The sequence below is a fragment of the Furipterus horrens genome, unplaced genomic scaffold, assembly GCF_987537825.1.
Source record: "Furipterus horrens unplaced genomic scaffold, mFurHor1.1.pri manual_scaffold_13, whole genome shotgun sequence".
Lineage (NCBI taxonomy): Eukaryota > Metazoa > Chordata > Mammalia > Chiroptera > Furipteridae > Furipterus > Furipterus horrens.
The window spans coordinates 15,746,728-15,767,025 of record NW_028327183.1 but is presented as its reverse complement, the minus strand read 5'-3'; the positions used below and the strand labels follow the sequence as shown (position 1 = coordinate 15,767,025).

Below are 20,298 nucleotides of genomic sequence, written 5' to 3'. Positions count from 1 at the left end.
ACTCATGGAATTTAAGAGACGAGAAGAAGGCTCAGACAGCCAGAGCATAAAGTAGTAAATCAGAGCCTGATGTGAAATGATGTTGGGGAGTTGGGCAGGGGCCAGGGCATTTGGCTATGGTCAAGATTTTGGGTTTTATCCTAAGAACAATGAAAAACTTTTTTTTTTTTTTTTTTTAATAGATGACTCTAGCCATTGTATACACAACAGAGTGCAGGGGTGGGATTGCTATTTTATATGAAGCTATTGCTATGGTCCAGAATAAGGGAAGCTTGGACTGTGGGGAGGGGGGGCTTCCAGAGACATACACAGAATGGGGAAGTATTGGAAAACAAATCATAAGCACTCAGAAATGGATTAGATATGGGGTATGGTGAGGAGCAGGAGGGGACAGAAATGATTCCTGGGTTGCTGGCTTTAGCACCTGGACCGATGGCAGTGCTACTGAGATGGGGGATACTGGATAAAGACCAGGTTTGGGGCAGGGGGTGGAGGGATGAAGAGTTTGAGATGCCTTTGAAATATCAAGTGGCAGATACGTGCATCTGGAAGTCAGAATAATTATGAGGGCTGGAGATGCACGTCTGTGAGACATCTGGGTATAGGCGGGAATGAAAGCTGTGTGAATAAAATCTCCTAGGGAAGAGTAGAGTTTAGGGTGAGGTGAGGAGAGAGCCTAGGAGAGAGCTTGGAGGTTTGGTTGGCCAACCAGAGGAGGATGAACCTGCCAAATAAGCTCAGAAAGACAGCTGGAGAGGTAGGATAGTCAGAACAGTGTCTTGGAAGTTAAGGGGTGGGGGGCGAGGGAGGACTGAGAGTAAGGAGAGGGGGGCACAATACCTAATGCAGCTCAGAAGAACGACAGTAATATGTAAGATACTGATAATCTCAGCCAGAGACATTTCAGTAAGTGATGGAGGCAGAAGCCATCCTGCAGAGGGCTGGGAGTGAGTGGATCATGAGGAAATGTAGACCATGAGAAGGCCCAACTCTTTCAAGATTGGGGAAAAGAAAAGGAGACCTAGAACAATTAAAATGAAATATCCCTACAATTACAAGAAGGCTATATTAGTTTGCTAGGGTTGCCAAAACAAAATACCAACAGGGTTGCTTTCAACAATAGAAATGTATTTTCTCCCAGTTCTGGAGACTGGAAGTCCAAGATCAAGCTGTAAGTGTTGGTTTCTTGAGGCCTCTTTCCCTGGCTTGCACATGGCCACGCTTTTGCTGTGTCCTCACAGGGCCTCTGCTTTATGTGCACACGCACAGTATCTGTGTCCAAATGTCCTCTTCTTATAAGCACACCAGTCAGATTGGATTAGGGCCCATCCCAATGGACTCCTTTCAACGGAATCACCTCTTTAAAGGCCCTATCTCCAAATACAGTCACATTTTGAGGTGCTGGGGGGTAGGGCTCAACATATGACTTTTGGCAGCAAACAATTCCGCCCATAACAAGTGCTGGGTTTGTGACCCACTGGTTGTGTGCATCTTCTTTGTTCTGCCTCCTCAACTTTCTTGGACCTCTTGCTTAGCTTCTCTTTCACAAGCCTGTCATCCAGACACTGACCTTGCTTACAAGGTAGTTTTCCAGAGGAAGCTCCCCCTTCTAGAGAAATCTCCATCCTGAGCTGATGCTGACAGGAAATGGATCTCCTCTCCTCTGTCAGTGTTGACTTTCTCCTTGGAAAGCGTGAAAATTATAAACTCTTGAGAGCCTCTCAGTGGCAGAACCCTTGGTGGGGTTGGGGAGTAAGTTGAGGAAGGAAAGGGGGAATAAAGGCACTAAATTTATTTGTGGGCTGGCACATGGGGCATGTTTAGTCTCGATGATTCTCAATCAGATAAGTACCTTTAAGTAATTTCTCATGATGGCAGAAACCAGATTCTCAGCTCCACACTTCAGGTAGAAAGTCACTGACTTGCAAATGCACCATTCCATTTGCTCTTTCTTGCACAGCACTTAACCCAAGCCTGGCCCAGTGAAATCAACTCTGCTTAGCCAATACAACCTAGTAAAATCGGACTGCACAAACTCCGGCATTGTAGGGTTCATGCCAAGGAGTGGGCTCCTAATAACTTGTTAAGGAACACTTTGGATGGGGGCCAAGAGCAGTGTGGAGAACAAAAACAAGGTTTGGGTGAGTAACATCTTGGAGAGGTAGAGTGAGGGCAAAATTATGCTAAGATACCACACAACATGAGTGACAAACACTCTAATAAATGGAGCACCGATGATTCCTAATACAATTCCTGAGAAACCATCTCCCCTCCCACTCCTCTGTGTGATTCAAAATATGATAAAGCTCAGCTTTATCCAGTGATTGAGCTCCCATCACACAGATGAAACAAGAAGCAAAACTAAGTTTTTAAGTTTGGATTTGCCCTAAGTCTGCTTAAAAATAGCACCAGAAGAGACTGATGAGACATGACAACCAAACACGTGTTATGGGATAGGCTCTTGTGCAAGAAAGGAAAACACTGTTGGGACTATTGGTAGAAAATGAATGGGATCTGTGAATGGGCTGGTTTCCTAACTGGGAGGGGCTATATGGTGGCAACACAGGAGAGTGTCCTTGTGCTTGAGAGGTACACACTGGAGAATTTAAGGCTGAGAGAGCATCGTGTCAGAAAAATAAAATGCAGCAAAGGTGGTAAAATGTTAACAACTGGGAATTTAGGTAAAGGGGATGTAGGAGTCCTTTGTATTGTTCTTTAAAACTTTCCTGTAGGTTTGGGACTACTTTAACATTAAAAAAATGAAAAAAATACAAGTCTAAAAGCAATTTTTTTTATTTACAATATAAAGATTACAAAGGTATATATTTATTTATATATATAATACCCTTAAGTTACAAATTTTCATTGTAATATACAATGCTATATGTTGATGCGCAACTCAAGGGAAAGTGTTGTCTATGCATTTGTATTTATAGAGCACACATACATAAAGCTTTCTCCTTTTTTTAATCAAGAATACAAATACTGCCCTGTTTTATGCCATGGGTTTCGATTTGGTAGTCTGGTGATGCCAGATTTGAAATTGAAATTTTAAACAACACTTAAAAAGAAGTCTCATTTAAATACAGGGTTCTAAAAAAAAGAAAAGTCACCCCCAGAATATCACATACTTTGTAGAAGTATTATTCTAGCTTAACAAAAGTTATATGGGACAGAATACAAACAAGTGGGCATAATCAGAGTTTGCAGAGACTAGCCAAAATAGGTCTTCACAGGTAGTGGTTTCCCACATTACCTTCTAAAAGACGTTGGGTCTGATACCAAAAGGGAAACAATTCTTTGGGTACCAAGGTGTTATCATGCTGAACCCATCCGACAGATTGTAAACATAACAGTGGAGTCCTATACTGGAGGAAAATGAAAAATGAAACTGGATCTTATGGTAAGGGCAGATTTCCTATAAGCTGTGAAGAGTATCATCAAGATTGAGAATTGTGCCAAACCTGAAACTTAGTTTTAATAATTTCCTCTCCCCCAAGTTATATTAATTGACAAAATAGAGGTGAAAAACATAACTGACACCACTTGAACAGGGCTGAGATAGAAGGAAATCACTTCTTCCAACCTAGGAGGAATAGACACTTACATGACAATACTTATGTGCTGGTTCCAATAAAATATAATCATTAGCACCTGATTGTCAAAGGGTAGGTTTAAAGGAAAGACAAAGACACTGGAGGCATGACCTAATTGGTGTGCACAGCTCCAGGACACCTGAAAACAAAGGGGAAGGAACCCATGAGAGCATGCTTCCTATGCCATTCCAATCACATAGATCAGGTACTTTCTGGGCACAGTGAAGGATGTTACCTGAAAGGCTGACCCTAGTGATAAATGGAAAGCAGCTGGATAGAAAAGGACTGTTACTATGTAAAAACTATGGAAACATTCAAGCAATCTCTCATTTTCTTTAAGTGCCCTTTTTACTGAGTTTGAATGCTAGAGTGTCTGGAATAAGTGGGATTTTACTAAGTTTTAAATACCTTCATTTTGATCTCCCATTAAGAGGAAATATTCCATCTACCACATGTAAGGACTTACAGCCAATGAGATCTTGAAAGGATGTAAATGTGATAATGAATGGGTCAGCACAATTTAGAAATGGAAGTGGGTAGATGAAAATATACATTTAGTTTTGCTCTTAAAAGAAGCATTTCTTTAAAAACTTTCCCATTGATCCCCTTTGGGCAATACAAAATTGTTGTTGTTGTGATTTATCTTCCTAAGAATTTTCTGCAATGTTCTCCTTCTCAAACTAAAACCTTCATTTTGCATTTAAAAAACTATGCATGATGAAAAGACCACCCTACTTAAATGTGCTTGGAATTCTTTTATGCTGGCACGGACCAAAGACTGAGCATTCTTTTCAATATCATACAGTCTGCCAGATGAGTAGAACTTCAGATGTACTTTGGTAAAAATGTGAAGTGGTTATTTACTTAACCACACTGCTGAGAGATGGCACAATGTGACTGAGGAGTAATGGGTTATGTGCTCCGGAGGCCAGAAATTTTCTTCTAGACCCTTCAGAGCACCTGTGAAAAACTGTACATTAATAAGTGCTTATTAGATGAAAGACTACAGAAATTAATATATCATTAATGGGTCCTGGTCCTGCAATTTCAAAATTTCTCCAAGCTTTCAAAGAACCTTTTGTCTATTCATGAGACTTCTACCACTTTGGAAGAGATGACAGAACAATCAGGGTCAGGGTGTGTATGTGAGCAGGATAAAGAGGGATGCAAATATTACAGGAGCATTTCTGTCAATGGCATGAAAGTGAAGATCACTACAAAACTGAGTGAGGTACTTGGAGGACTCAGAAATTAGAGCTCTATCAGGATATCTAATCTCACAATACAGGGATGGGCAAAAGTAGGTTTACAGTTATGAGTACACAAGAGCTTATTCTTGTATTACTGATTAATTACTGTATTATTTCCCATATGAACTATAAACCTACTTTCGTAACACCCCTGTATAACAAAGCATTGATAATTTCTCTACTACAGCCTTGTAGTTTCAACCAGTCTATTCTGGAGCAATTCAAGGGTTACAGTTCACATGGTAGATTTTTGTTGAATATAACTAAATGTTCATTGGAGAACAAGCAGTCATTTGCAAATAGCATATTTATGCATTATATCAAATGGAGATTCACTTTAAAAACCAGAATATGCTTTGGTTCAGTCAAGTGAAGTGGAAAGGAAGACTAAGTGACAGGAGATTAAGTTCAAGTTTATCAGTTTTGAAACAACAGAAGAAATCTTGTTAAAATATATTTTCTTAGTTAATATATAGCAATCATTCTTCCAGTTGGCAGTTTAGCTAGTGTCAAAAAGAGACAAGGAAAAAGATGTGCTGTATGTGCCTACTGATTGTACCTTACCTTAACCTGAAATTAGATCCTTTTACAGGATAAACTTGTATCACTTATCTGCCAGATGTTTCAGTTTCTGAGAGAAAGGGTTTCAAACCAGCTACTTAAGCAGTCTATTACTAGTGTAAAATAAATTTCACTTAATATTATACCATAGGAATAGCTATATTGCTCAAGAAAACACAGTCCTGATATAAAGCATAGTTATTTTAGAACTATTTATCATCAAACATTTATCGAGTGTCTATATACTCAGCACAGTGAAAGATGTAGCTTAAGAAGGGAGGAGGAAGGGATGTAAGATTGCTGCTGTTAGTTTTAAAGACAGTATTAGGAAGTCAAAATAATTCTAGATTTCCAAGCAGTTAAAATTGGGACACAGAGAGAGTGACGGCAGATGGCAGATTCCTTTGCTTTCATCTTCAGAAGCCTCTATCACAATTCAAATTTAACTGGAAGAAATTTCTAAACTCAAGGTAGAATATATCACCTGCCCCATAATATACCTGATAAAGATATATAAACAGAATATAACTAGTAAAATTCAACTTAGAAGTTTGAGCATCCCAAATTTAAATAAGTCTCTTCTCTTGCACAGATAATCAGATCAGACCAGAACAATGTTTTGAGACCAAAGAGATCTGGCATTTTACTTTTTCATTGGGGACTGAAAAAATGTGACCTTTGGCTTTCTAACCTGCCATTTCATTCACGGTGTCAATAGTGATGGCAGCAACATGGAAATGTATGCTGGATATTTGGATGGCTTAAATATTATGTACAATCAATAGCTTATAATCAGTAAAAACAATAACATAATTCAGCATAAGTGTCCAAGATAAGATACAAAAAAGCAGAGAAAGTGCTTAAGTCTACAGGTCTTCCCTGAAAGCTTCAAAAATGTTTAACGCTTTAAGTAGGTAGGGCTTTTAAAAGAAATTGCATAGCAGCTTACAAGATAATTTGTATTAAAAAATATGGAGATTCTTCCATGTTTTTGAAAACATACAAATATATCCACATGCACATAAATTAAACAAGAAGACCTGGAGGTTCTCACACACACACACAAATCCATCATAACCTTTTCTCAAAAGTGGGCACACGTTTGTCCATCAAAACAACTTACAGTAAAACTTGTTTTTCTGGGCGAAACAATACTCTTATCCAGATTCCACACAGCTTAATTTAAGAAAAAAATTTTGGTTTATTAGCTAAGTGCATTTAGTCAGCTGAAAGAAAGCTTTGTTACCATTCTGCTTTGGAAGATAAGAAAAAAAAAAAAATAACAACTAATCATTTTTGTTAATCAGAGAGATTTTTCCACTTATAAAAATATAAGAAATAAATAATTCAATCTCTCCTGCCATGCAATAATTTTCAACAACAAGGTTTATTAGATTACAGGTGATAAAAACAGGAACCATCAGACTTTACCTAGCCTAAAAAGTGCTACCATGGCTTTAAAATAGGTGAATGACATTTAAAGTAATTTTTTGGTTGCCTGTGCATGTCCCAGTATTTAACCTGAAAACTCAACTAGGCAGGTGAGTTTATAGTTACAAATATCTAATAAATAGTGTATAAACATAAGGTATTTCTTCATATAAAATATTAGATACTAATTTCCATGTAAGTTTCATTGGATGACTTCAGGAAAGGACTTACCTTTTTCAGAAAAGTAATAACTGAGCCTTTTCTTGTACGGGCATCTGTGTGGAATATGGAGAAGACGTCTCAGCCCACGTCTCAGAAGCACAGGAGGTGGTCCATTGGAATGAGGGGGACACTACTCTGTAATTCCTTTACTTTCTACACTGGAAGCCCACAACATTCTAAACAATTTTGCTAATTCAAAATAAAAAAGAAATGAAAAAAATCAACTGTCCTATAAAAGATGTGAAATATAAAAAATGACAATTTTTAGTTATCATTTGAAAATAACTTGCCATACTTTGGCATCTAAACACAAAGTACAAATTGACCCTTGAAGAACGGGGGTCCTGGGGTGCCAACTCCCCACGCAGTCGAAAATGCACATATTAGCTGTTGGCGCCCCCCAAAACTTAACTACCGCCGTCCCTTGGTATCCACAGGGGATTGGCTCCAGGACCGTCCCTGGATATCAAACTCCAGGGATGCTTTCCTTTATATGAAGTGGTGTAGGGCAATGGGTACAGTCAGTCCTCCTCATATGCGGATCCCACGTGTGGATCGAATATATGCACATATTTATCAAGGCTGTTTCACTCATAAAAAGGATGTCATTTGTGGTTTGAAAATCCCACAAACACACTTAATGGAAGAGCCACCTGGTCACCCATGATTGGAAAGCTGCTGAAGTGTGCTAAACAAGCTGGAGGGCCCTTGTTCTTCGGGTGCCAGTGGTCCAGGAAACCTCCCATACAGTGTCACTTCACACCGAGACTCAAAACCCTATGGACCTAGGGGCTACACATGACAGTTTAAGTTTGAGCAAAGGGGTTTGAAATGCACACACACTTTCTCTCTCCTGGCCACATTTTAATCACACTTCTTTAATAGATCTTTTTCATGTAACTAATGAGCAGGTGGCTCAGAAGTTCCCCATGAAAATCTTTTCAGTGGCTTAGCCTTTCACACTAACACAGAAAACCTCAACTAAATGGCTTTGCTGCCAAAGTCTGTGATTATATCGTTCGTCTTCTCAGATTAATACTCGCACTGCAAAGAATGTCTAAGTTCCCTTATATGAGGGCATTATGTGTTCCAATTCTTCTTCCTGAAATCAGAGCTGAACTGTCAAGGTATTTTTTCTTCCCTAACTTGTAAACTTACTCCAGATAGAATCAAACCTGGGTTCATGAATTTTCAAAACATAAAAAGCTCTTGAAAGACGTATTCTAGTCTATATTTCAATTTCCAGTTTTAAGTGGATCAGACAATTCATTTTGGGGACTGGTGTTGGGGCAGAACAGGCATCTCTTCCCAGCCTCTGCATCTGGTTAACCTCGCTGTGCTCGGGGAAGAAGTAAAGACGATAGGGTTGCAGTGTCTGACTAGAACTCTCTGTTCAGGGGTCGGCTCTTCCACACGTCCCACCCATACGTCAGTCTGCACTCCAACCAAGTAGCTCCACCCTCCGTAGTGTTCACATCCTTTTCTGGCACTCCTGATAAATCTAGGAAATGGTAACTAATCCCAGGCCTTTCTTCAGAAAACAGAGACCATCCAAGTCAGTATCACCTTTCTTTCAGTTCCAGGGACTATGCTGATCCTGACATTTTATACAGCTATTATACTATTTTAAATGTTTTCAGATATACACCTACTTCGTAATTAGAAATCACAAGTCAAATGTGTTCTCCAGTACCACAAAATCAGCAATCTTACTGTTCAGCAAAACCCACGTAGGTAATTGTTTCAAGGTGTCATCACACTGCCCACTGTAGGATGCATTACTAAGCCACTGAGTCTTCAGTGAGCTGCCTGTTCATGCCACTCTGCTGCCACTAAGGGAGAGGGACAGGATCCTACCTGGGTGCACAGAGCCCAAAACAACTTGACATTTTGTTTATGCTGCAAAGCCGGCTTCACCCACAAATTCTACAACAAGCTTGCTCTCCAGGACTTATCTTCCTCAACAATATCTGCCCATTAGGAAAGATACCACTAAGGAAACCTGCCTCAAAGACTCTTCTTCAAAACAAGGATAGACGATCTTCCTGGAATGGCAGTGATATCCAGTTATTCAAAGAGTGACTAATAAAGCTCCACTAACCCTAACCAAAGGCACATTTGGTAAGCAATAAAAAATGGCTTAGGCTAAAATGAGGATTTTCTTTTAAAATAAATCTTACCACATCTCCTGGCTCCTACCAAAGGTAAAATCAGAAAACCCTCAAATAAGTAAAACTTTTCTTTCAAAGCAGTGGTTTCCAACTTGCTTTCCAACTTGGTCACCACCAGAAAGGGAGAGGAAGGCAAGGCAAATCAAATTTCGCAAGTTCTGAGTCTTAAAGTTAGCACTTAGAAGTGGCAAAGCTTGTGACACAGCGGGACGTGGTGGCCAGGGTGGGACATCGCAAGAGCCAGGACAGATGGAAGGATGCGTTGGTGACACAACCTGAGGATCTCCGAGGGTGGAAGGAGTGAGCAAGTGAGGAGAGTAAACTCCAAAACTCCAACGCAACGTACGACCCATGTAGAGCAACCAAGAGGCAGGGGACGCTGCAAGCTAGCACCTGGGAAGGGACAGTCGTCCAAAGCTAAGTTTGAAATAAATCCTACAGGAAGAAGAAAAAGAAAAACAACTTCTTAGATATTTGACTATGTCCAAAAAGGAAAACAATGAGCCACCCTTCTTAACAGGAGAATTAAACCTAGTTACTTAGAAACCACATTAGGAAACTAGATAATATATCAATAGCTTCATTTTGGAGCTTATTAAGAGTCCTAGAAATCCTGGCCAAAGTAGCTTGTGAAAGGCAGGCTCTTCTTTAAACACGGTTACAGGTCAGCAGTGATTTGCAGGTCCTTGTCAAGGCACTGTGCTGGAGGATAGAGAAAAGAGCTTCCTTTTTGTGCTTAAAAATAATTGTTTTTGGAGGTGGAGATACTTCTTGTGACATTCAAGGCTCTTTTCTGATTTTTTGCTGCTCATACAAGCAGTCCCATGCGAGTGACTTTGGCTGACAAGAACGTGTGCAACACAAATACAATCGGCTTCGGACAAGAGTGCAGGTCCATGGTCTGTGGAGAAAGGACATTAATTATCACTACTATATACAGATGCTTTAAAAAACACAAAATAAACAAATTTAGACATAATGCTCTATTGTGGATTTTTTTTTAAAAGATTTTATTGATTTATATTTAGAAAGAGGGGAAGGGAGGGAGAAAGAGAGGGAGAGAAGCATCAATGTGTGGTTGCTTCTTGTGCACCCCCAACTGGGGATCTGGCCTGCAACCCAGGCATGTGCCCTGACTGGGAATTGAACTGGCGACCCTTTGTTTTGCAGGCCAGTGCTCAATCCACTGAGCCACACCAGCCAGGGCTTTAAAAAAAGAACTTAGATACAGAACGTGTCAACGCTATAGAAACTGTTGGGAACTGAAAGCCACAAATGAAAGTGTTCTCAGGTTTTTCCATGTTATAATTAAACATTAGTGTGAGGTTTCACATCCACAATTAGGATCCATTTGGTGGTACACTGGGTTCCACCATGCCTGGAAGAACTAAAACGCAACTATTTCTGAGCAAGAACCACAGTAAGCTCAGCTGAAGTGTGACCAGCTATGGTATGATTTTTGACACCCCATATAAGTTTGTGGTGGAATGACAACTCTTCAGGCTAGTAAGGAGGGCTAGTTATACCTTCCTAAGCATAAGCCTCTAATTTGAGTCCCTGGCACCAGAAGAACAGGAGACCTGGGGTCTGGCTGCATGAGTCAAGCGGTTCATCAATCATTGGCACTGATGCCAGAGACCAGGAATAAGACCTAGCTTAATTATGCCTTGTAAAGAAAAATACAACTTTATGAAGACTATAAGTTTTAGAGCACTAAATTCATCACTAAAGTTTGTCTATATCAAATATAAAGCGGGAATTAAAATATATAAATAGCAAGGGATAATCTAACACTTTGCTAAATGGCAACTGATATGAATAATTGGTTAATTAAATAGAAGTTATTTAATCAAAGCATTTAACTCCCTCTAATGCTTCAGGTTTTTTTTTTAAAGAGTTTATTTTTTATTTTTAGTGAGGGGAAGGGAGGGAGAAAAAGGGAGAGAAACATCAATGCATGAGAGAAATATCAATTGTTAGGTTCTCCTAGGCGGCCCGGCTGCAGAATGTGCTCTGACCAGGAAAGGAACCCGGAGCCTTTCGCTTTGCAGAACAACGCCCAACCAAACTGGAAAGGGCTGCTTCAGGCTTTTGAAAAGCCCTGGTTGATGGCCTATCCACAGTCTAGTCTCCCAAAGGTGCATCATTTAAAATAAGATTTCTAGCCAGGTTTCTCATCTGTTGGTTGAACTATGTTATCTCTAAGATCTATTTCAGTTCTAACATGTCAAGATTCTGTTTTCAAATTCATACACATAAGGTTTCACATACAAGACTTGAACTACTGGCTTAAGATTAATTTTTTAAGAAAGAAGAAAAGGCATTGTATTACTCCTTTATCATAATTTATGATTTCTGAAGTATATGTGACACACTTCTCTAGTTCTTTAAAGAGGAATTATGAATTCCCGTTGACATTTCCTTTAAGGGACAAGGTGATAAAAAAGAAAATAATGGCTGAATGGACATATCTCTACATCACTTTTCTTATTGGCAGAAATTCTGTAGCAACCAAGTCACTGTATTATTTTTAATTTTTATCCCAGCAACTGCTTACTAGCAATTAATATAATTTATTTAGTCCTTGATGTTTAATAATTTAATATCTTGTTTTTATAAACGCCAATGTCTTAAAAGGGCTACTTCTTCTCTCTATGATTCAAACAAAACTTTTTTAAAAAGCAAATAATTTCCTAATATGGAGAAAAGAAAAAAAAAAAAAAAAGAACCTAAACTCATTGCATCTTGAAAACTGAAGTACAGTTTTCCAGAAAAAAATGGAGTATCAGTCCATAATATTTCCATACAAGAGGGAAAGAAGCAATAAATGAGACAGAGAATGCCTATTAGAATAAACATGTTTCTCAGATGCTCTCTTACCAGCTCCCCCTCGGGACCACCGAAGTCCAGGTATAGATTCCGGATGCCGTCGTCAGCAGACATCTTCAGTCGTTCAAAGGGATAGCGGTACAACACGCCGCCAGGAGCTCCGTTCTCCCTGAAGATGGTGAACCCATTTTCATAGTGGACAGTGAGTCTTACCTCTTGGCCATTTAATGTGCAGCCTGTTGAAGATAAGCAAAACCATTAAAAAAGTTCCTATTTCGGTTATCAAGTGGAAAAGGATTCTTCTGACACCAAAAAAAGGAAACAGAATCTTTTCTTAAGAATGTGTGATAACTAACCTATTTGGAACTTCCCGAAGTGAGTTTTTAGTCACTCAAGTCAACACCTTGATTGAGATAAGGAAGAAATTACCATAACTCTCTTTGACATCTGATTGGACTCAGTTCATTTCAGTGACTATCAGCTGAACACCTGTGCTGGCAGTGGCCTGCGAGTGGCCCCAGAGACGTAAAATGCACAGTCCCTGCTGTCAAGGACCTCATAACTGAATAGATATAAACCGAAATCCCTAATCCTGTAAAGTAGAATGTATAGGGCATGACCAAACACTGAGCTGAATAAGGCCAGTCAAGGAAAGGTTTCCTGGAGATGGGACTTCAGATAGGCCCCAAGGAACAGACCCAACTTGACAGGCAGGGAGGAAGACGGAGAAGGTTTCAAGTGGGCAAGAAGAAGGAACAACCAAAGGAGAAAGCAGAAATGCCTTTCAGGGCAGTAACGTGGTTTAGCTGGTATTTTGGGAAGAGGATAAAAATAATGTTTATCAAAGATAAAGGCTATAGTTAGCAAACGTAGTGCTGTTAGTCCTATCAAAGATTGAATTCAAAGGATACATCTGAATTAAGAGGACAAAAAAAACCCAACTCATCATCAAGACTGGCAAATGTCTTCACTAACAATTTGGGCATAGTTTTGTTAATACAGGGCTACACGTGAGAGGCCCTCTGAGACATGGCAATTACACAGCCCTCTGAGAGCTGAACTTAATTAACATCACCCGGTCACTTTACACAGAAAAAATGGCTCCCAAACAAGCAAATGCTCACACTCAAAAGCGATTCTTTCACTAGACGTGCAAAAACATTCAGGAAAATGAGTAACAAACATCGGCAGTGTCCCTTCTCAGCACTCAAAGAAGAGAATTTTGGATAATGGACTTTGAATATTAGTTACCCTCATGTAACTAATAAGTTATCTTGGGGAGGAACATGGATAAAATTAACTCCCTGTAGAAGTAAGCCAATGCAATAATCTCTAAATGAATGGCTAAGGGGTTTGGAGAAAGAACAGATTCCAATCAAGGGAACCAGGTACAGTTTTCAAGGGAATTTTATACTATTAACACCCCTGAAGAGAAGAGGGGGTCAGTTCTAGTTTAGAAAAGAAAAGCTCCAAGAACAAGGATCTGCCCAAGTCCCGGCAGCACTGTCTGGAGAAGGTGCAGTACAAGCGGGGAAGTATTTCTGCCTGCAGGTGTGTCACCAGTGGGCAAGATCCGCAATCACAGCTAGCAAGGACAAGCCATCAACACCCACCAAACTTGTCATGTGAGAGGTTTCTTAAAATGTTCTGTTTAGGATTGTTTCCCCTCAGGAGAAAATGAAAGGAAAGCAAATGTCAGTGTCTTTGTGTTACTTAAAAAAAGAAAAAAAAAAAAAAGTCCTGACTGGTGTGACTCAGTGGATTAAGTGCTGGCCTGTGAACCAAAGGGTTGCTGGTTTGATTCCCAGTTCAGGTAACATGCCTGGGTTGTGGGCCAGGTCCTCAGTTGGGGGTGCATAAGAGGCAACCACACATTGATATTTCTCTCCCTCTTTCTCATCCCTTCCCCTCTCTCTAAATATAAATAAAATCTTTATATATATATATATATATACACACACACACATATATAGTTTATGATGACCTCAACCTTGAAAAGGAGTCAGTAAAGGTCATACTGAGTATGTTTAGGTTTAGAATTGACTTTGTTTTAGTTTGAAACTTATAATAAATACCAGACAATTTTGAATGAGAGTATGAACTGGCCATAAAACAGCTGAGGCGATATTAGATTAAGTACCTGACACACCTCACCCTTGGGTCTCAGGAGTAAAGAACTCTGATTCTGATTTAATGGGGGAGGGGGCAATGTGTACACACATGCACATGTATGTGTATGTGTATGTGTAGGGTAGACACCTGTGACAAATGGTCCTATCCTGATAGGGCAGGATTGGGGACTAATTATTAGCAAAACTCTGAGCTGTTCTAGGTGACTTATTCTAAGCATCCTGATGTCTTGATTCAACTAAAATCCTTTCAGATGGCTAGAAACTCATTATCCACCTCAATTTATAGGAAAGTCAGTGAAAAATTTTATATACTGATTTTGCTTTACAGCATTGTTATCAGAAATATAAAAAGACACACAAGAGCAACATTCAGGGACACTCAATCACAGGACATCAGATACTGAAGTTTAAAGAGAAAAAACTACAGTTTTGGAGGTTAATCAATGGAGGGAGATACATATTCAGCACTCAGCAGTGAGTGCTTTGTGTTCTTTTTGCAGGGTACAATGTGGGATAATCGTGGGCAGAGCTGAAGATGAGAGAAGCAACTTCATGAGCCTGGACCCAGAGTAATTAGAAAATATACATGAAGAGTAACTATCTGGTGGGATTGTGAATTATGTCTCCCTTCACTGGTCTTCCTTCATGAAATAAATATTTCATTTATTCGCATATTTTTAGATTCTCTGTCCTCACAGAGCAGCAAGGGAGACAGACAACTAATCACAACCAATCTATACTGGATTGTTTTGAGCACTTACTACGTGCCAGGCATTGTGTTAGGTGCTGGGAGATACAGAGCTGAATAAAAGATGGCTTCTGTTCAGAGAAGTAAGAGAGAAAGGAAAGGAAATACGGATACAGTAGAACGAAGTAAGTACTATAACAGAAAGATGCACAAAACGCGGGGAGAGGATAGAGGAGGGGGAGTAGATCAACTCCTAACAGAGCTGCTATTTCAGGTGAGTCTTAAATAATAATAAAAAGTATAACAACAATGGCCACCTTGTTGAGTGTGTACTGTACACCAAAATTAGTTAATCATAACCCTTTAACTCATCTAAAAATGAAAATAATAAGCTTTCAGGGTTTGGGGCAATTTTTATTCCCAAAACAGACATTCTTATCTCTTGCCTAACATTCATCTCACCCCTGATGCCTGCTTCAACACCCACCCACAAAATGGGGTAGGCGTTAGGGATAAGGTAATCAGAGATGGGATTAGGGATAAGGTAATCAGAGATGGGGTGACAGATGGTAGGGGAGCAGGCCTATGTGCAGACCAACCACATAAAACCAGGAATCTTGAGTTTACCATATACACTCATCCAAGTTCAATCATTCTAAACTAAGTCCTCTGATGAGACTTGCCCTGCATCACAAATAACTGCACTTAAGAATTCTAACTTTACTGCTAAGTTTCAATTATTATACTCATTTATTTATTTTTTAGTAATAGCTTTATTGATATATAACTCACATACTCTACAGCTCACCCATTTCAAGTATACAACGCAACGTTTTTTTAATGACTTAGTATATGCAGAGTTGTATATATTCATTTATTTTAAACTAATCAATAGTTTTGACTGCTTAAAAATATAAATTATACTGTTTTTCATCTGAAAATCTAAAGTAGTGGTTCCCAATCCATTAAAGTTTCAAATAATCTGTGGCCTTTTTAATTCCCTGGTCAACTGAATTAACACCTACGGAGGTAAAACTTGAGCGTCAAAATCATTGAAAAGCTTTCCAGGCTATCCCACTGTGCAGCTGGGGTTGAGAACCACTGATTGGAGCATTGTACATGTTTTGGGGTACAATTCCTGATGATCATGCTAACCTTATTTAATTGGGCAAATATAAGACATTGGGACTGGGACAAGAAGGCCAATATTTGGGCCCTAGCACAATCCATTATTTTCAGCCCTAGATGTTATGGGAAATCCTCAAGTTAAAATTCTGCTATTTCTCCCAGCTTCTCAGTAATATTATATTGTAAAATTCTTTACAGTGATGGTTTTGTTGTATGAGACTGATGACTTAAACAAACAAAGTTTTCCCTGTTATACAAGTAAGATATAACTTTAAAAATCCAAACAATATAAAAGTAGCCTGCAATTGCACTTGAAGTTAGGGATGGACTAAAAGCCAGGAATGCCTGAGGCACAAATTACCCAGGAGGAAGAGACAATGCCCACTTCAACAGTTAAGATGTGGACATACAGCTCCACCTGTCTTCTTCTCTCTCCCATCTGTGTCCCTCTTCCAGGCTAAGGCCAACCCTTCCACCTGCGCTTTGGATCCCATCCACTCCCACCTTTTCAGAAACCGTATGATTGATTATTCCTTTCTCCTCTTGTACTTTCCAACATCTCCATCTAAACCAGATCCCTCTATTAACTTTTAAGAGTGTTCCAGTCTCTCATTATTAAAACAAATACCTCTATTCAACTCCTTATCTTCCTCTTTCTCCGCTCTCCTCCTCTTCAGAGAAAAACTTCTGAAAGATCTGTCTACACTCAGCTTATCCACGTTTCACCTCCCGTTCAATCTTCAGCCCACTGCAATCTGCCATTACACCACCAAGTGTCCCTCCCCAAGGGCGCCAGGTATCTCCATGTTGCTAAACCCCACCTGCTTCTTCAACCTTCACCTTAGTTGATATTTGTGGTACTCGTTGGCTGTCTAACCAGCTTCTATTTCTCCATTCTTCCTTTCCAGCCAAATCCAAATTTTATTGAGGTTTCTACTTTCTCCTAATGTGTTTCAGGGAACGGTGACCTCAACTTCAAGGGCAGACAGCCTGGCTTGCCCCTGGTGATTGGCATCAGTCCAGGTGTGCATACGAACCAAAGTGGCTGAAACTGAAAAGAACTATGTGTGGGAAGAGAAAACAACACCACCTTCCTTTCACTCTGGTTCTCTCTCTTTTATCTAAGAGAACACAGTTCTTTAATGTTTCATCTAGGTTGAGAGGGCATTTTCTGTTAATTGCACCCTAAATCATACCAACTGGTACATTTAACCCTACTGGCCATTCCTCTCCTTGAAACACTCTTCCTTTGGCTCCCGTGACCCTTTACCGTCCCCACCCACTCTGATTTTCCTTCTGCTGCTCTGGCTACAACTTCACAATGTGCTAAATGGAAGGGACATTGGCTTTTTCAAACCACAAGGACATTGTTGAGTGTAATGACATACATTAAAGAGTACTTTCTAAGCAGCTTTGTTAATGGTAAAAAAATATATATATATATTTTAAAGCTAAGAAGGAAAAAAACTCATTAACTAATATCTATTTGTATTATACCAAGATGAATACTGGTAAATACAACTTACATTTTCTACTTTTTGTCTTTCTAAATGAGAGAATACTGGTGGTTACCAGTGTATCATGAAGGACAAAGACCCTCATGTCAAAGAAATTCTATCTTGCCCCAGCCGGGTAGCTCAATTGGTTACAACACTGTATATGCCAAGGTTGTAGGTTTGATCCCTAGTCAGGGCACATACAAGAAGGAACCAATTTGAATGTATAAATAAGTAGGACAACAAATTGATGCTTCTCCCCTGCCCCAAACCCTTTCTCTCTCTTTCTAAAATAAATTTTAAAAAATTTAAAAAATGCTGTTCTGCAAACCCTGTTTTTGCTGTTCTGGAGCCAGTTACTTGGGTAAGAGCTCTGGGGAGCCTCGAATGTTTCCAGCAAACCCTTTAGCAGCTGCAGGACCATGTGGGCTCCTCCGGGCATCAGAACAACCCAGAAAGGAGTAGGGTTCGCAGATTCAACCTAGTCTGACTGCTCAGGACTCTCTCAGAGAAAGACTGAGCTAACACTCTCCTTCCTGCACATGGGGAAAGCCAGTCCATCAAGTATAGTCAACAGGATAATCATACCTGGGGTTACAAAGAACATGACACTGCTCCTGCCTTATAGTTATTTGGTCAAAGGCATGAGGTAAGTTTTATTTATTTTTATTTCTCTCATTACCAAGCAGAGCTTTGTAAACAATAAAATACTAGTAAACATTTGTTGGTTTAATGAATTAAAAGAAACTGATAATGTATATAGTCCTCCAGGAGTTTAATTTGGCTATAAGAATGAGTCACTGAGAGGGGTGAACGAGGGACTTCAGGTACTGGTTTTGAAGTCAGAGTCCCCCATTCAAGTCCGAGCCACGCTAACCCCAGTTCCTTCATCTTGAAAATGACGGTAATAAAATTTGCTTAGAGGGTTGTTAGACTATGATAACATGTATCTCATTTATGATTTATAACAACCCTGATATGTACCTATTGTTCTTTCTGTTTCTATCCTTCCTACTTCAAAGCCTATGCCTACCTTATTTATTTTAGTATAGCCAGTAAAAGTACAGTGAATACATTCAATCAATATTTGCTGAGTAGAGGAGTAAAAAGGGATTCAAGAGAATTTCTACAGAACTGAAAACAACATGGTTAGAGCACACCCTTTCTTTCCTCTATATGTCAACAGTAGAAATACTTTTAAATGTCCACGTTCCTTCTCCTCTTGCACATTTTCTACATATTTATTAATGCAACTCCTCCCTATATCTATGACTTCATAGTCTTCATAACACCAAAGTTACAGAAATATAAAGTATCTTCATAGAAGTTCTTGCATGATTTAAAAACTTTAATAGCTTGGGTAATTGGTATAATGAAACTGATCCTTTAATAGCATGCTACTGAAGTTCAGACAACTACACACATATATGTATTTTTCTATTTTCACTTCCTGTGATAGATGGGAAATGGTTTTATGGACCTGAGGGAATTAAGTGCATTCTCTACTTAGACATCTTGAAGTTCATAATTGCTAAAAGAAAAAAGTCCTTGCATACCAGAAGGATCACTGATCAATTCTATTCTAACTATAATCTAATAAAAATTTTAAACTAAATTAACATAATAAAGATTATGTATTACATTCACTAATCAAATCTTGTAGGTAGTCACTATAATTTTTCAAAATGGATCAACTATAACCAAAACACATGAGAACAGAAAACAGAGCTTAAGTGATTTCTTTTTGTCAACTACCTAACTTTTTTAGGCCATGAATATCTGAATATGTGCCATAATTATAGTTTTGGTTTAAATCCTCACCCAAAGATATGTTTATTAATTTTAGAGAGACAGGAAGAGGTGAGGAGAGAAAAATGTCAATGTGAGAAAGGTTTATTGGCTGCCCCCTGCAAGTGCCCAGACCAGGGATCAAACCCACAACCCAGGTACATGCCCTAAGTGGGGATCGAACACACAACCTTTTGGTGTATGGGACGATGTTCCAACCCACTGAGCCATCCAGCCAGTTTTAAAGGAACTTTTCTGAATCTCCCAACAATTTAACAGAAGGTGGTAACATGTATGTAAAGGAACACTTGTCTTATGTGTGTGTGCACACAAACATGTATGTGCACACTAAACATACATACAAGACATAATGCACTAAGTGTAAACACACATGAATATGTGCATATACAAAAGCACACGTTTTACAGAAACTGACTTTCATCAAAGCAGTTTACCTTCAGCCAGTTTAATATATCTGGCACAGCTCTAAATATGGAGTAAGTGATTAATAGATACAGTACATCGGTTGACCTAAACTGTGAAAATGAAAGTATTACCAAGGTAATATTAAAATACAGCTGTGAATGAGAACAAAAAAGTTCCAAATTACCTAAAAATGTTTCTTTTGTCTAGTTAAAAATATAAGGAACCATCCTGACAGGTGTGGCTCAGTGGGTTGGGCGTTGTCCTGCAAACTGAAGGGTCTCCAGTTCAATTCCCAGTCATGACACATGCCTGGGTTGTGGGCCAAGTCATGTGAGAGGCTACCAATTGATGTTTATCTCTCATGTCAATGTTTCCCTCTCTTTCTCCCTCCCTTCCCCTCTCTCTAAAAAATAAGTGAATAAAATCTTTTACAAATAAATAAAATAAAAATCTTCAATATAAGGAACCAGCCAGTCCCTCTTCTCCCTCCCCTTAAGCCATCTACATTTAAACAGTTGTGAGCCAGGCGCTAGATAGACTCTGATTTCCTGCAATGCAAGGTTTAGCTGCCAAACCCCAA

General features: G+C 39.2%; 1 protein-coding gene across 1 annotated transcript in view; it reads right to left on the bottom strand.

The window, feature by feature from the left end:
• Positions 1–9,286: 9,286 nt before the first annotated feature.
• Positions 9,287–20,298, bottom strand: part of SNTB2 (syntrophin beta 2) — an 80,461-nt gene continuing 69,449 nt past the window's right edge. The window contains exons 6-7 of the mRNA XM_090260043.1: positions 12,112–12,296; positions 9,287–10,132 (exon numbers count right to left, since the gene is read on the bottom strand). Coding sequence (XP_090116169.1) covers positions 10,040–10,132; positions 12,112–12,296 — 278 coding nt within the window. The 3' untranslated portion in view covers positions 9,287–10,039. The remainder of the gene's footprint in view (positions 10,133–12,111; positions 12,297–20,298) is intronic.